The sequence below is a fragment of the Curcuma longa genome, unplaced genomic scaffold, assembly GCF_044706935.1.
Source record: "Curcuma longa cultivar G26 ecotype Majalengka, Jawa Barat unplaced genomic scaffold, ITB_CL_G26_1.1 utg3290_np1212_1714210_RagTag, whole genome shotgun sequence".
NCBI lineage: Eukaryota > Viridiplantae > Streptophyta > Magnoliopsida > Zingiberales > Zingiberaceae > Curcuma > Curcuma longa.
Genome location: NW_027435602.1, coordinates 863,656 through 880,962, shown reverse-complemented (window position 1 = coordinate 880,962; position 17,307 = coordinate 863,656). Strand labels below are relative to the sequence as shown.

At 35.2% G+C, this 17,307-nt stretch overlaps 1 protein-coding gene and 1 pseudogene across 2 annotated transcripts; one reads left to right on the top strand and one right to left on the bottom strand.

Moving 5' to 3' along the window:
* Window positions 1-1,192: 1,192 nt before the first annotated feature.
* Window positions 1,193-12,405, bottom strand: LOC141820342 (putative uridine kinase C227.14). Of its 2 annotated transcripts, none has more exons than XM_074707634.1 (12): window positions 12,326-12,405; window positions 9,512-9,645; window positions 9,404-9,447; window positions 8,591-8,671; window positions 6,245-6,437; window positions 6,113-6,143; window positions 5,976-6,034; window positions 5,729-5,802; window positions 5,289-5,375; window positions 3,217-3,278; window positions 3,110-3,138; window positions 1,193-1,382 (listed from the first exon to the last, which is right to left on the bottom strand). In XM_074707634.1, exons 1-12 carry the CDS (start codon window positions 12,381-12,383, stop codon window positions 1,296-1,298), a joined length of 939 nt encoding a protein of 312 aa, XP_074563735.1. In that variant the 5' UTR covers window positions 12,384-12,405; the 3' UTR covers window positions 1,193-1,295. The 2 variants fall into 2 exon arrangements, with proteins under 2 accessions (XP_074563735.1, XP_074563736.1); XM_074707635.1 differs by having other exon boundaries at window positions 8,591-8,668.
* Window positions 12,406-14,337: 1,932 nt separating this feature from the next.
* LOC141820435 (putative pentatricopeptide repeat-containing protein At3g08820) lies at window positions 14,338-16,715 on the top strand (annotated as a pseudogene).
* The last annotated feature ends 592 nt before the right edge of the window (window positions 16,716-17,307 follow it).

Genomic DNA, 17,307 nt, shown 5'->3' with positions numbered 1-17,307 from the left:
TTATTATCAATAGGTCTAAAGTCAATTTTTAACGGGTATGAAATATCCCGTTGGTTGCCTCACCTCTCTTTACATGTGTTACTGTTACTGAGCAAAACCCTCATGATTTACTCTCTTTCAAGAAGTGTGGGACCGTCTTGAAGGGCTACTAAGGTGACGATTTCACCTTTTACTACCAACCTATTGATTAGTCTTGGAGGGGTTGCTAAGGTGATGATTTCACCTTTTGCTATCAACCTATTGGTTACTAGACATTCGTGTAAACAAAGTAGTGGTAAGTAAAAATTTTATTTATTTATTTATTTATAATCCATATATTCATACCCTTGCCTACCTAATTAATCCCAGATGTGGATAGTCATCCCTTGATTCACCCACTAAATAAATCCAAAAGCGCAAGCTACTCATCCAACGGCCAACATCTTAATTTTTCATCCTATTGAAGGGAATATCTTGTAGTGCACCATAACTAAAATTCGAATTATAGATGCTTGATTAATCTGCTGACACCTTATCGCGCCCAAGAGGCTAGATTGCCAACATTGTTCCTTCATACATGGTAAAATTTTTATAAAAAATGCACATAAAAGTGAGCAATTGTAGGTCCATTAAGGAAACTCCATGAATTTCCAAATGACGAAGTTAAAAGAACACCAAGGTTTGGCCATGGTCATTGAGATCGGCACAAGAAACTACTTGAGGCACCGATTCTCATCCTCGACGAGGAACATGAGATTGTGGACATCAGACTTACGATAAAGTAAATGGTACATCATCAACTTCACTTGCAATGTAGGGTTGTTTGTTGTGGATGACAGTGATGAACTACTTGGATAGGGAGTCGAGAGAAGCGAAGAAGTAGCCAAGTAAAAATAAATTAATTTTCTATTCATTTATTTCTTATTTCTAGAAAAATAATGAAAAAACTAATTACGCAAAGATAAAAGTGCCACATTAGTGACGGGTCATTTAAAATCAAAATATTTGTTCAAATATAGATTTCATGTGTAATTTTTTTAATTTTTTTTCTCTTACTTACGTGACAAATACAAGAAAATATGGTTTAAAAGAAAATATAAACCTTCGTGTCAATTACCCCCATCTTCCAACCCCTACACTAATGCAAAAGATATCATGTGAATTATCCCTAATTCACTTAATAGTATTTGTTTTATATAATAGATAGGCATCAATCACTTTAGTTTGTCTATCGAAATAAATTCGAAACATAAATTTTGACAGAAATTCCTGTCATATTTGGTTATTTTATTGTGATAAATACATAAAAACTTGCATCAGAAATCCACTGACCTTATTACAAGATCTGCATTTTTCTTTGATCGCATTATGAGCTCTGCATTTGGCCGATCATTATACTCAATCTGATTTAAACAGAATAAGAAGATGGAAAGATCAATAAGAGCAAATAGAGAAATGTTCATAAATTGTTGGCTCTGGTAGTTGATAGGTAGACAATATCGACGAGATTAGAATAAAGTCACTGTGTTTAAATATGAAAAAGAAAATATATATGCAAAACATCATAAAATACTGACGAAATCAACAAGATTAGAATAGTTGCTACAAACTAATTAAATATTTGAACTGCATCACATTTTATCCAATCTAAATAAATATTGTCACTGGACTTGAACTAAACATCCACTGTTACCTTTTTCGATTTATCAATGACAACCTTAAAGTAAACTGGACATTATATTAAACTAACCTTGCCTTGTGAAGTTACAGGTATGATCTTGTAAGCTGCTGGTTCTAGTTTACAAAATTGGATGTCGATAAATCATAAAAAAAGCTATCTTGAACACGGGTCTAATAAACCATTTACTCATCTGAACCAATAGCTTTGTGTCAAGTTATACCTATATCAACTAATAGATAATCTTGAGTATAGCAATCTATTATATAATAAGAGCAAAATGCAGTACACCTTGCTAAGAGATGTGCAATTTGACATCGTCTCCTTGTAGCCTGAAAGTTTTCGTGTCACTTGGTTCACCTAAGTTTTAACTTCAACTGACCTATCTATTACCCACATGCGCTGTGCTTTTGTCATTATCTTCTCTTAAAAATATCTAAATTCGCTTCTTGCCTCACCCTCTATTAGATCCTAAATTGTATTGTACTTAAATTTTCACATTTTGAATTAATTTTTCAAATGTTTAGACAACTAATTAAGGTGAACTGAACCACTATTTTGAGTTTTAGGGTCAAACTGAAGTCGGTATAGGTTTAGGTGGAGCTCATCAAGTAGATATGGTGACTAGAATTACGTGACTGCAAGGTGGGTTCTATTTGGACTCATTTTGGACACTTTAAAACTCAATCAAGTTTGCATTTGGGATAGTTCGGTTTAATCATATTTGATTGAGTTAGTGGAGATTTTAAGAGATTAAGGAATTACCTCCTCTCTCTCTCCACGTTCTCTCCTCCTCTCTCATGCAATGTTGTTGCCTTCAAATTTATGACTAGACTCAGATCACATATTAAACTCTATTCCCATTGTTCATCTCAAAGAAAACTTATCATCCACTTATGGACCCTTAGAATTAGTGGATAATTTTACCTGCATCATCAAAAAAAATCTTTTAACAACCTATTCACACTCACAGACTTATTCCGAACATCAAGTATCAAGTATTTAACAAAGATTTCAAATGACAAGGGGAATGGATACCAATTTCGCATGTATAGATCAATAAAGAGCTGGATTGATGAGAAGACTAAAAGCCAGCCTCTTAGTTACATCATCATTAAGCTGTATTTGTCCCAAGTATTTAAATTGACTGCATGAATCTCATACCTCTATAGAGATTTATGCAACAATATCACTAGTAAGTTCAAATTATTCAAACTATTTTTATTGCATTGATTTTTTTTTTTATCTCCTCAGTACATCCTGCATAAAAATTGAGATTCGGCACCGACATCTCTCTAGCTAATTTAAGTTGCTTAAGTGTCATATGGCCATGCATCTAAAGAAGATAGGTCTGCTCTTGCCTCTTAAATTGCTTTCACAAGCTCCTCAAGTTTTCAATCAACAAACTAGAAGAAAAGATTAAAAGCGATATCTGAAGAACTATATTCTTACCCGCCATTTAGCAACATCTGGCTCTTTTCCTGAACAAAATATAAGCAAACATGAAAGATATGTATCACTATCACTGAATAAAGAATGAATTCATCCAAATAACTAACCTGTAGAGATATGCCTTTTAAGGACCCGTTTCATAGATACATCAATGTCAATATCAATAAACCTTGCAGAAAAAAGAATCTTGTCAGTAGGCTCATTTTGAAGTTATTCAACAAAGGATTTAGCTAGTATAATAACAAGGCTAAGTTTGTGCCGTGACCATGGTTGTTCAAAGATAAACTTTACATTTGAGCAAGACTTGCTAGTATACGAAGTAAATGGAAGTTCTAGGCATCTATCAGAGAAGTTAACTGAATAAAAAATGGTATATGTTTGTTTCCAGTGTGGCTCCATAAGCAGTAAAGAATTGTATTATTATTATATGCATTTTAAATTATATTTCAAAGAATCATAATTAATTCTAACATCAATTCAAGATCCCATGAACCAAGGAATTAGAAAGAGTTATTTTATGATAGGTCAAATTTTATTACAAGGGCTCAGTAAAAGAATCTGGTGGCGTATATAGCTATTCTTTAAATTTAAATACCAATAATCAAGCAAGTTTTATCTCAAAATAGTTTTATTCTCTCAATCCCTCTCTAGGAAGATAAATGTTCTACCATTCAAACAACGATAGATATCATCACCTGTGGTTTCAATTTGTAGTGTTTCTAACAAGTTATTAAAGTCACCCACAAGTGAATCATCCCAATCCCCTAACATCCTCATAGGGACTTTTGCAACTCCTCAAAAATCTCTATCTAGAATATGTGGGCACGATGTCTAGGAGAGGAAAGCACTAATGCAAGTGTCTCATGTTATACTCATTTGAGGCAGGTGCCTCAAACCGACACACAGACCAAAAAATCTCATTGCACTCTTCTTCCATCATTCTCTCTATCAATCAAACAAAAAATAATCACACACCCACAACTGTAATTTTGTTAATAATGCAAGTAAATTGTCACCACACTTTCTAATCTTGTCTACAAAAAGGAAAAAAGCAATTCTCAAACTATAAATATGTCAAATCTCCCCTCCCCCCTAGATCTACTTTGCAAATCTGAAACCAAATTTCCAACCCTACCTCTTCCTACACCACCTGCAGGCCTCCTCTATTCCATTCACACTAATGCACTCTTCCACTATCCCTAGTGCTCTAGAGGAATACTCCTCTAACAAAACAAAGCTAGAACGAGGGAGAGATCAGTTCTACCACATCAACACAAGATACGCTCCTGTCAAGATATTTTTCCCAACAAGACAAACTAACACCCCTCGTCATACCACTTATTCCACACCTGCATTCATTAACATTGTCATCCAACTTTGAACTCACACGTCCAAGTTTTTTTTTTATTAATCCAAGTATCCAGCTCTTCGAATTTCTGGAGGTGACCGGCCCGGCCCCACGGAAATTTCCTACCGGCCACCAAGGTAAATCCGGAAGTGCAAGCGTCTCGTCGCCCAACAGTCAACGTCTCAGATTTTTCATCCCACGGGAGGAATCAACCTGTAGTGCATCATAGTTGGGACTTAAACTGTGGGTGCTTGGGAACTGCTGGAGCGTCGTTGCCGCTGCACCGTAGCCTGGAGGGCACACACATCCAACTTTGAACTCACACAACAGTTCCATTCAAAACTGCATCATTTCATAATCAATTTCCTCGATATTATCAATGCTTGTAACAGCCCATGTCAAGATTGTGAACCACGTTGCCTCCACAAAACAATTGAAACTTTTCTGATTTCATGCTACAGGACAAGCAAGCCTTTCAAGAGGGAGTAATATTATATGTTTATTTGCAGCATCAGCAGCAAAGGAAAATAAATAATTATAGTCAATCTTGACTCCCTGAATAATTGCAATTAATCCTAATGGCAAGAACTGACTATATAATATTTGCTTAAGTAATAATTAAGTTTAATCTCAAAAGAATTATCTTCTATGCATGCCCTCCTCTAAGACGTGTGTTCTGTTGTTCTGATATCCGCACCCATGGTTCCAATTTGAAGTGTCTCCAACAAAAACAAGAAAATCACAAATTGAAATGACTGATTCATCAACTTATTTGTGCAATTAATATGAATGTGAAATTCATCCATTTCACAGTTTTCTGGACAAGCGTACCATTTCTCGTCGAATATGGAACAAATATCCTGCCACATTCCTTCTTCCAAGAATAAGTAATTCCCTTCAACAATCACTATTTTGTGTCTGCGAAGCCAAAGTCAAAAGTTGAGAAAACACAGGTTATATTGACATCCCATTCTTACATGTACCAAAACACAGCCAAATATGTATCATGTGTGTGATAGACAAGTTTGATTACATAACATAGTGCCAATAGGCCCAATACACATGGGCAAATAAGCAGGGTAATCAAGGTGAAAGAGAAACTCAAATATTCAACAATGATTCAGAAGAACTATCACTACCTAGTAAATCAAAGAAACCCTTCCAACTTCTCATAGAACAAATTAGATAGTTACACCACGTCTATTATATAACATGCTTCCAGTGGTTTCACAAAAAGATACCCAATGGTTCAAGTGTATACTACTGCTTACTCGGGTCTTATGAATACATCGTCTTCTATTGGATCACCAACTCCATGATCAAATGAAGGAGCATATGTTTGTCCCTGAAAATTCATTCTATATCTTAAAAATATTCATGTAAAGCATCACAAAACTATATGTTTTAGCCACAATGGGTTCTATCTAATGAATCATACAGGGGTACTAGATTTATTTTAAAGGAGCATATTGGATAACTTTAGAGAGTTGTGATACAAGAATAAGGGTGCATAAATACCTCCTTCCGTAAAGCATGCAGGCATTTAAGAAGCAGCTCTGGGTTGAATGTCCATGGTGCTTATTTGTATCAAATTCAAGGTCAATGTTTCAGTAATCAGAACCTTGAAATTAATTTTTAAAAAGTAGATACCTAACCTCCTCTTCGGGCATGCGCTTCCTTAGGATTCTACCAGTGCAATAAATAAATAAATCATTTTAATGTTGAAACTTTCTATGCCACAACACCAGTAAGAAACAAAAATTTGGATCAAACACACAAAGCCTTACGTCCATAGCATCCAGCTGGGAGCGGTAGAGATGAAATCCATCCATAGGAAGAACAACAACAACTTCATGAGGTGAAGCCTCCTCACCAATTTCAACAACGCTCTTGGACCAAAGTTTGTTTAAGCGGCAAGCTACTTCTGAGGCTAGAGTGGTCTTACCAGCACCAGGAGGACCAGCTAAACCAACAATATACCTACAACATGAGAAGTTATCAAGGAAATTCACTACAACGTTGAACGAAATTATGAAAGTATAATGATAATTCCTTTCCCAACAACTCTTGTAGCCTTGACTAGGTGTGACAATTTGGAACTCTTAAATTGGAACCAAGAAAATTTTACTTGTATAAATCCATAATGCAACTAAATAGTGAATAAGAAATATAAAAAGAATAAAATGAAATTTACAGCATGAAATTTGAAGCAAAATACATATGTCAACAGCACCTTAAGATTCAGATTCTTCACATAGGACCTAGAAAGGTTTGTGCTATGCAAAACCAAATATTTTGTATGAGATAAACTAGCCAAGGTTTAAAGTATCATTTGTGTCAAAGTTTCAATTCCAACAAGAATGAAACAGTTTTGGTACCATACAATGCCAAGACATGTCTTGGTATGCTTCAAAGCAATCCAAGATGAATTCAAGTTAGTTATAATCTCATCCCCTTAGTGTTGGTCCTTGACACCTTTTCTCTCATGACCAGTGACCAGCATTATTTCAATTTGAATCTTTCTCACCTTAAAGTTGTCTAATAATATTAGGTTCTTAGGTTCTTCATCACATTGAAATTAAGAATTTCTTCTTTTATGGTGACATCAATGACTATATGAAGCAATCTCATGGATTTTTTGCTCAAGGAGAGACACCTTTCAGAAATTTATGGTACTTTAAGAATGATTCAAATTCTACAGTACCTTAAGAATGATTCAAGGAAAGGTCTCTTGTTTCATAATATAGGTTATATTCTAATTATTAAGTACACTAATGTTGATTTGATAGGCTCTCCCTCGAATAAATTGTCCATATCAAATTATGATGCTCTTGTACGAAGTAATTTATCCTCTTAGAAAAGCAAGTAGCTTGTCATAGTTGAGTCAAGTACAAAGACAGAAGATAATGGACTTAGCAACATATATGCTCATTTGGATCAAATAACTTGATTATCACATTACAATTTTATAAGGTTTATGGGAGCATATCATAATTTAATATTGTCCCCCAAATAAACAATTTATATAAGGTGACTATGTTCAACTAGAAGATAATCTAATCTCTTCGTAGTGCAAGAACAAACAACATAGATATTAATTACTACTTCATTAGAGAGAAAGTGCAATCAAATAAAATTGCCAACTTGTTTCACAACTCTAACGATTAATTAGCAAATCTACAAATCAAATCCTTAAAGAGTCCTAGAATTGAATAGATTTGCAAGCTCTAAGTTTCAATAATATTTTAAAACTAGTACAAGGATGAATGTTGTAGACTTAAGAACCTAAATCTAAATACCATATAATACTAATACTAAGGATCTACTAGTAATTTTACATTAATGATTAATAAACATAGGTAGAAGGCACTACCTGGAGGTATTAATCTTTCTCCATTTCAATAATAACCACATTCAATCAATTTGTTACTTGTTACATTATGTCACCCAAGAAATCAAGGTCACTAACTGAGATGGAGCAGCAGTTGATCCCTTTGTTGGTAAAATAATACCTTTAGATTTGTTCTGTGTTATATTGATCATTATGATTGATGAAAATTCAACTAATTTTTACAATAACCAACAATATATTGGTTCTTCTCACTCATCACATTTTTGTTGAGCACACTTATGTTGTTTAGTGATTCCATATATCATGATTTTTCCCAAATAATTATTGTCACTACTCAATAGTCATATTTCACTTTATGAGGGTCCACACAAAATCCTAGAGAGCATAATGAATCAAATCTGAATTACCAAATATTGCTGGTGTTACTAAATGTGGAATCTTGGTGGTAGTTCTAGTAGTAGTATAGTGATTTCAATTTGCAGGCAAACCTTGCCTCATGTTGACTGGGTAAGCAAATTCCAATGAAATCACTTCCTAAGGCAAGTTAAGGAGCAAATCGAAAATGGAACAGGCTTCTTGCAAGATTGAAATTCATGCATAGCTTTGTCAGCAGAACAAAAGATCCTACAAAATTTATTACAATGTCAAAATTCTAGGTTTGATTTGTATGGACTGAGACCTATTTTATATACAACAAAACTGTGTATATTGTATAGTCACTCAACAAACTGAATTAACACCAAGCAGTAATTGAATAATAACACAAGAATCAATAACCTACTTTGAATTTAGCCCTTGAACCTTTCCAAGAGATGAACCAAGTCTTTCGGCCAAGGATTCATATACCTTTTCAATGGACCTGCTGGTGTCAACAAAAGCAACACTCAAATTGTAAGGATCGTCTTATAGAAGAATTAATATCCTTGCCTTTACTTCCATTGTATAGTGACAATCCAAACCAAAGAAATAGCAACTTTATATCAAATATAACAATGGAAGAGAGTTAATCTTTAAAAATCAGAGTGCGTACACACTTGATACAAAAGAAAGTAAATTATATATACACACTTGACATAAAAGAAAGTAAATTATAAATATATACAGACAAAACCAGAAAGGTGAAATTTGAACTGCAATGATTGGCATAGATAATTGAACTCTTTATCTACCATCTCCATGCTCTTATCAAACATTTACTCCAAGTTGACGTTTGATGTTTCAATTAGTCATAGACACAACTGGGTTTAGTTTAGAAAATTTTGTTAATTTATTTATTTTAAAAAAAATTTGAATTTATTTGGAGAATGTGTTGGAAGTTTTTTTGGTAACCAAGACATTTTTACATAGAATTGATCTCATTGCTGACCTATAAAAGGGCTTAGGATCCCTTGTATTGAATCATTTTTCAATTAATAATATTTTTCTCTTTCAATGAGTTGAGTTGTTCGGGGTGTTGCATCACACATTTACAAGTTTTTAAAAATAATCATGTCACATTTATATCGCCACTCACATTGAATACTAGTACCCAAGTCTGAGTCATAATACCTGTATCAAATACTAGTACCAAAATGACTTGGTCAAAATATCTTACCTTTCAGCTAGAATTGGAGCTTCTTTCTTTTGATACAATAGAACCTAAGACAGATACAAAAGGTTTATTGAAGTGAGATAGAAAAAATACAGAATATTGTGGATATACCTTCTGATTCTTTTGTTTCTGGGTAAAGATGGATGTTTGACCTAAAATCAGTTTCATGTTCCCTCTAGAAGCCAAACTGGTTGAGTTGAGAAAATGATGACACGTGACATGGTTTCTATAAACTATCACAGAACCTAGAAGAAAGAATATCATTTTGTTAAATAATTTAAATCACATATTAAACTAAAAACTCAAGTTAGTAAGAAAGCTTTATAAATGTTGGTCATTGAGGAATACTAAACAGTGTTAAATGCAAAAAATAAACAATTCAAATTTAGTACCAAGAGAACTAGCGATCTTGAAGTGAGTTACTTATTATTGATTGAGATTTACATTTAATATTTGATTTCCCAACATAGAACATATATTTCTGGAACCATAGTCTTTGATGTTCCAAGAGAAGACATTGAGCTTTATATTTGAACCCAGTACTGAGAACTCCTGGATAATGACTGCAGAATTTTTATAACCCATTTAACAGTTCTTAAAAATTAATTTTCAAGAGGAACAATAAAGTTTAATCTTGATGGTGCACTTAATAAATGCAAAAAGAATTGGTAAAAAAAGTTATTGTCAGTATACATGCTCAGCTCAAAACATGCACAAGTAAGCTCCTAATTGCTAGGAAATTCCAATAGAGTAGAAAATGGTTTGATTAAGGAAATGAAAGAAGACATGTAGGAGCCAAAATTAGCTCACATGATATACACTCATACCCAAGACAACAAATGAAGATGAGCATCGGTTGAAGAATATTATATAGCTGAGATCTCTGCAACATTTGAATTTCATCACGAAGGTGTGAAGTACACAACTATGAAGATAATATGGGGTGATTCATTTACGGAAACATTAGATATTGAGAAAGAGAGGTGTTTGGAAAAGAAGCAAGTCCTCACTAACATTTTCTTCTCTTTGGAGACAACCGTTTGAGAGTAATGACTATTTATCGATTTTCACACATTATGTCAAATATGAGAAGCACTAGTACAACCTTGTTTATGCCCAATTTTTTTTATATTCTTAAATTGGACGATGTTTATGCAAATGTTCGCTTGTTTGCTACATTAGCCACTCAAACCATTGTTGAATTCCAATTCTAACACTAGGATACATTAACACTGAATGATTTACCTGCTCAATCATTATCACCGCACCACCATCATCATGATCATCAACTTGCATATCACCTCAACTATTTAAGGTTAGTTCCAATTCATCACTCCATTATCCTCTATGAAAAGCTATATCACTATCAGTATTCAAAATAGTTAAATTAGTATTTTATTACTTCAGCTAGATATATTCTCCTCTTATACCTTACATCTTCATCTCCAATTCAACTCGTGTGATCATAGAAACTACCGATTATCTTTGAGCATGCCCGATCATCTAAACCTATTTTTCCCATTTCATGATAAATTAAAGCTATACTTAATCCCTCCCAAAAAAGTATTTTTGTCTAATTATTTCTGTCAATTCACACATTATTATCATCTATGCTAGAATAACTTTTGTATGTATTGTTATCTAATTGCTCAACAGTGTAATCCATAAAGGCTGGCTAGTCCTGCTACAGTCATGTAAAATTTTTTCTTTCTAGCCTAACTGGCAGAGGACAAGCACACAAGATATCTCCATTTCAGCAATTCACTCTTTATTCTATTATGATCTCATCAATTATCTTACTCTTGTTGACTAATAGATGGCTGCAAACTTATCTTCAATTCAGCCACAGAATGGTGAATAGCAAAGACTTTATACCTTATGGAAACATATAGTTGAGGATAGTTTGAAGAATGATCTCCTCAGTTCTGGCCTGTTTGCTAAAACTTTCTTATTGTGGACTCAAAATTTAAATCTTTAACGTTTTTCATCCTTATGGGATTCAATTAAACAAAGTGAACAATGAAAAGAAAATAAAATCACAGTTTTATTAGGCTTCTTGAACAAAGTGCATCACTCAAAAAAATGTTTCGCATAATAATAAATGGATTATACTTGAAGATGCATAATGATTACTTGAAAATATTGAAAATGGAATCAAAATCACAATGATCCTAGTAGCAGTTAAAAAGATTTCAAAAATAAACGGTTAGATGCTACATAATCAAATGATATCCTCCTAGTGTATGTAATGATCTTCTCTCCCTGCACCCTAGACTAACTTTAGTGGCATTTATATATAAATGCCATTATTGTTACTCAACTCACATGATCCACATACTAAAAACGTTTGGAACTTTACTATTATCCAGCCATCAAAAGAAATCTCGTTTTGTTTTAGCTTTTTAGCACCTTTAAGACTGCGACCGCCTGCCATCTACTGCTCGAAGCAGAACGTAATAACTTATCTAGCATAGAGTTTGTGTGAATTTAAAAAAAAAAATCGAACAAAAAGAACAAAGTTAAATCCCAAGTATCTCTGGAAAGACTGGAATTAATTATTAATCTAATCTAACAAACCTTAAATTTCATTATTTGAAGGTTTTCTTCTCCGGTAAACAGTTGCTATTAATTTCCAATTCTTTTATCACGCGAGAACTTTGTGTGTGCTTTTTTCACATTTAGCTACAAGGATGATGGAGCCGGATCGACCAACCCCACCTAATCGAGACCAATTCCCTCACCAGGTAGCTTCATCGTCCGCGTAGTCACCAAGACCTAAAGTGGGATCACCTGAGACTGGTGATCGAATCGGCTTATCGCAATGGCCAGCGGCAATGGGAGAGAGGAAGAGATTATCTTGTGTGCTGCCCTACTTCCTGGATCCGGCGGATTCCAACAAAAAGGAAGAGGAAGAGGAGATCGTACCTGGACGGGAGCAGCGAAGACCGGGGGAGGAAGAGACGGAGAAGACGGAGGATTCCATGATACTGAATAGGCAGGGATTCCTGTTCTTATACAAGTGCAGGGAGCTTTTTGATGTTTTTAGTAGATTTTTTATTTATAAATGCACTAAATATTCTAATTAAATAAATAAATTTAAATAACTCAGAAATAAAATTAAAACATATATTTAATTTATTAATATTAATGAATAAAAAATATGAATTATTCAGGATTAATATTCACTATTAAACTTGATAATATTTAAATGAATCGAATTCAAATTAAATTTAAATAAAAATCAAACTCGTAAAGAAAAAAAAGTTAAATTCAATGTGTTAGTTTATTTTATGTTCGACTTAGTTTTAGCTCAACTATCTTATCAAATAGGACTTAATACAAGAATGATTATGAATAGATATTTGTATTTAATAAAATAACAATTTGATCAAAAGTATAAGTATGATTGTGTGTCGTGAAGATTTTAAATGTTTTTTATTTTATCACTTATAATTTTATTAGGGAGAAAAGTTTGGAGGGATGGATAGTCCGTACATCAAGTTGTAGTTTTGAAGGACAATTAGCAAATGGATTAAGGAGACATTTCAATTGTTATTGAAATGAGTGACAATTAGCTGAGATAATACCTTTTTTACCATGGTGAACTGAGTTTGATTTATTTTTTCATAGATGATCGTTTAAGGCCTACTGTGTAAGGGTATCTGGGATAGAGAATTCGACCTTTTTTTCAAAATAAATGAGGGATTTTTGAATATTCACCAAAGTGATTGGTTTGACATTTTTTAGCCAATGAATTATCCTATGTAATGCGCATTGACATGATGGAGTTTATCATGGATGACTTGATACGGTCAAGTTAAATGGTTATGTTAGATGGATTTATAATGAGGTGGATTTAGAGACAATTGATAAAAGATGATTGGGACATTTAAGAAATTGAAAATTTTTAGGAAGGTGGACTTTACGGTTGTTGGTTTGATATCTCAATGACATGTAACAAGGTGAGCTCATAGGTGATCGATGAAGGAAGGTATGGAGCATCCAAGAGATCAAAATTCCTAAAAACAATGAAGAATGACACATTGGATTAAGCATAGAGGCCTTGGTGAATCCAAACACATTGACACACCCAAAATCTATTAATATGATAATCTAAGGTATTTTTCATATCATCAAGCTTAGACCTCAAAGTTTGATTTTTCTAACTCTAAATCCCTAACCCTAGGGTTCTTGTATCTACCTAACATGTATGTAGAGTTAGCCATGGCTTTAGCTTTTCTATTCATTTTCTCTTGGATTCTCACAAAGCGGTCATGAAAACCCTAAGACATGATTGCACCAAAAATATTTCTGACTTGAAATTTTCTTCTCTTTCTTTTTGCTCTAGAAATAAAGTAGGATACAAAGACAATGCTAACAATATAATTTAATGTTCTTCAGAGCATTTAAGTTCCTATTCCTGTGAGCCATCCTTTGAAATAAGGATATCCTTGTTGTATATCCCTATCAGATAATATTAAAAGGTTGTTTTTATCTTTTTTAAAAAAATAGATTTAGATAATTGATTCATGTTATCAATATCCCTATCAAATAATATTAAGCGTATTTAAATAATCTCTTTTTATCAATATAATTGATTCATTTTATTTTTTAAAAAATAGATTTAGATAATTTATATAAAAAATTAACTTACTTATATATGACAATAAAAAAAATATGAATAAATCTATCACTTCAATAATTTTATAGGATTATTATATAATAAATCTGTCCCAAATATTATCTCGATTTTATTAAAATTTTATTTTTATTTATAATAATAAATCTATTTCATAATAATCAATTGAAAGGAGAACAACTTGATAAATCTAGCGTGTGATGTACAATGGCTGAACTCCGGGCCCACGGTTCTACGCTTAGATTTAGCATCTACCGATCAATCCTCTTCTCCTTCATGCACTTCAGCAGTATCCGCCATGGACGTCATGGCCGCCCCAACCAAACGCCCCGTCTCCCCACTCCTCTCCTCCCAGTTCAAAACCCTCCCCGTCTCGTCTCTCAATCCACCGCCACCGCCACCGCCACCGCCACCGCCACTTCCTAAGGAGCTCGCTGCTACAACGCTGCAGCAAACCAAACAACTCCACGCGCACATCATCCGCACGCAGTACCAAACTGCTGCTGCTGCTGTTGCTCCCCGTCTCTCACCTCAACTGCAAATCAACCACCTCATCACTTCCTACATCAAGAACAGCTCGCCCTTCTCCGCGCTGAAGCTCTATGCCCACACGCGAAAGACCGGCGCCGGAATCGATAACTTCACCGTCCCCTCCGTCCTCAAGGCCTGCGCGCAGCTGTCGAGCATCCGCCAGGGCATGGAGGTCCATGGGTTCGTCGTCAAGGCCGGACTGGATTGGGATGTCTTCGTGCACAATTCCTTAATGCAGATGTATTCGGACTGCGATGCCTTGGGCTGTGCCGTGAAGGTGTTCGATGAAATGCCTGAGAGAGATGTGGTCTCTTGGAGCACCATGATTAGGAACTATTCATGGTGTAAGTTGTTCGGCAAAGCCATGGATCTTGTCAGAGACATGCTGCTGTCGGGTATTCGACCTAATGAAGTGGCCATTATCAACATGCTCAATCTTTTTGCCGACGCCGGAGACATTAAAAAGGGCCGACCGGTGCATACATATCTGATCAAGAACAGTGTGCTAAGGAATCCCCAAGTGTCAATGCTACCACTGCCCTGATTGATATGTACGTCAAGTGTGGAAGTCTTTCTGCGGCTCGGAGAGTCTTTGACAGGATGAATGAAAAGAGCACTGCATCATGGGCTGCTATGGTTGCCGGTTGCGTTCGCTGCAAGGATTTGAGTGCTGCAATGGAGCTATTCGCGAAGATGCGAGATAACAACGTGTTCCCCAATGAGATCACAATGCTGAGCTTAGTGATTGAGTGTGGATCGACTGGAATGTTGCAGTTGGGCAAATGGCTTCATAGCTACATACTTCGGCATGGCTTCAAGGTATCTGTGGTTTTGGGCACTGCATTGGTCGATATGTATTGCAAGTGCCGTGATTTAAGGAGTGCAAGAGCATTGTTTGATCGCATGGACGAGAAGGATATCATGGTCTGGTCTGCTATGATTGCAGGCTACTCACACACCAATTGCATCAATCAAGCCTTCGATCTCTTCAGCCAGATGAAAGGTTTGAATCTAAGGCCTAATGAAACAACCATGGTAAACCTCCTTTCTCTATGCTCTGAGGCTGGAGCGCTCGATCGAGGAAGATGGATTCATTCGTGTATCGATAAGCAAGGAATAGAAATGGATGTGGTGCTCGCCACTTCATTGGTAGACATGTACGCCAAATGTGGAGATGTTAATGCTGCCTATGCAGTATTCGATCAGACAACTGATAGAGATGTATGCATGTGGAATGCTATGATCAATGGGCTAGCTATGAATGGGTATGGAAATGAAGCAATCAGCCTTTTCCTCGAGATGGAGAAGCACGATGTCAAACCGAACGATGTCACATTCATCGGAGTGCTCCGTGCATGCAGCCATTCGGGCCTAGTGGAAGAGGGTAATCAGTTCTTCAATCGCATGGAGCATGCATATGGATTGGTTCCCAAGGTTGAACATTACGGGTGCATGGTTGATCTTCTTGGTAGAGCTGGAAACCTCGATGAAGCACATGAATTGATCTGTAGAATGCCCACCGAACCAAATACGATCGTCTGGGGAGCACTTCTTGCTGCTTGTAAGGTTCATAAGAACCCAAAATTAGGAGAAGTGGCTGCAAAGGAACTGCTTAAGCTGGAACCCCTCAACAGTGGGTACAGTATTCTTCTCTCGAATATCTATGCAATCGACCGGAGATGGAATGATGTTGCACAAGTAAGGAAAAATATGAAGGATACAGGAATGAAGAAGGTGCCCGGGATTAGCTCGATCGAGGTAAATGGAGTAGTCCATGAGTTTGTGATGGATGATGCTTCACACCCACTGCATGATCAGATTCAAGCGATGATCGCAGAGATGCTAGAGAAGCTTAAACGGGCAGGGCATGTCGCTGATACGTCGGGTGTGTTTCTGAACATAGATGATGAAGAGAAGGAGACTGTGCTTAACTATCATAGTGAGAAATTGGCAATGGCGTTTGGCCTTATCAGTACCCCTCCAAATACTCCAATAAGAATCGTGAAGAACCTGCGTGTTTGTGATGACTGCCATGCTTCTACCAAGCTTCTCTCGCAGATATATGGCAGGGTGATTGTTGTCCGGGATCGGAACCGTTTCCACAGATTCTCCCAAGGATCATGTTCTTGTAAAGACTATTGGTAATATAACTAGAATATTCTTTTGTGAAAGTTCATGTGTCAAGATCATGCAAATGGTTATACAGAACTTACTAAATTGAACATAAACAGTGCTTAGCATATAGCAGGGAAAACAAAGAACTTGACCAAAATAACTTGCTATTGGAATGAAAGCAATAAGAACAACAATTCCTATGAAATCTTCCTATTGACCAAACATACAATCCGCACATATTCTCAAAGTAATCTTCAAGGGATAAAAGCCTTACTTGCTACATACTTCTCTCTAATTTATTCATCCAAGCTTGACATTGTCTGATGATCTACAATAAATGGTATAATAGTAAATCCTAACAAAATCATCAAGTAAAACTGATTTAAAATTATTCCCAAATATTAAAGTAATATGATCGACCACGCTATGATAGTTTCATCTCTAAATGTATTTATCATTGATATTTTAAATATTAAATTACAAAGCTAGTCTAAAAGCGATATATAAATAATTAAGGGTAAAAATAAAAAAAAGGATGTCTTTTTATTTTCAAATCATCAAATGAGCATTCTATTTTAATTTTTTATCACTCATCTCACTATTTTATCGTGTATATTTACTC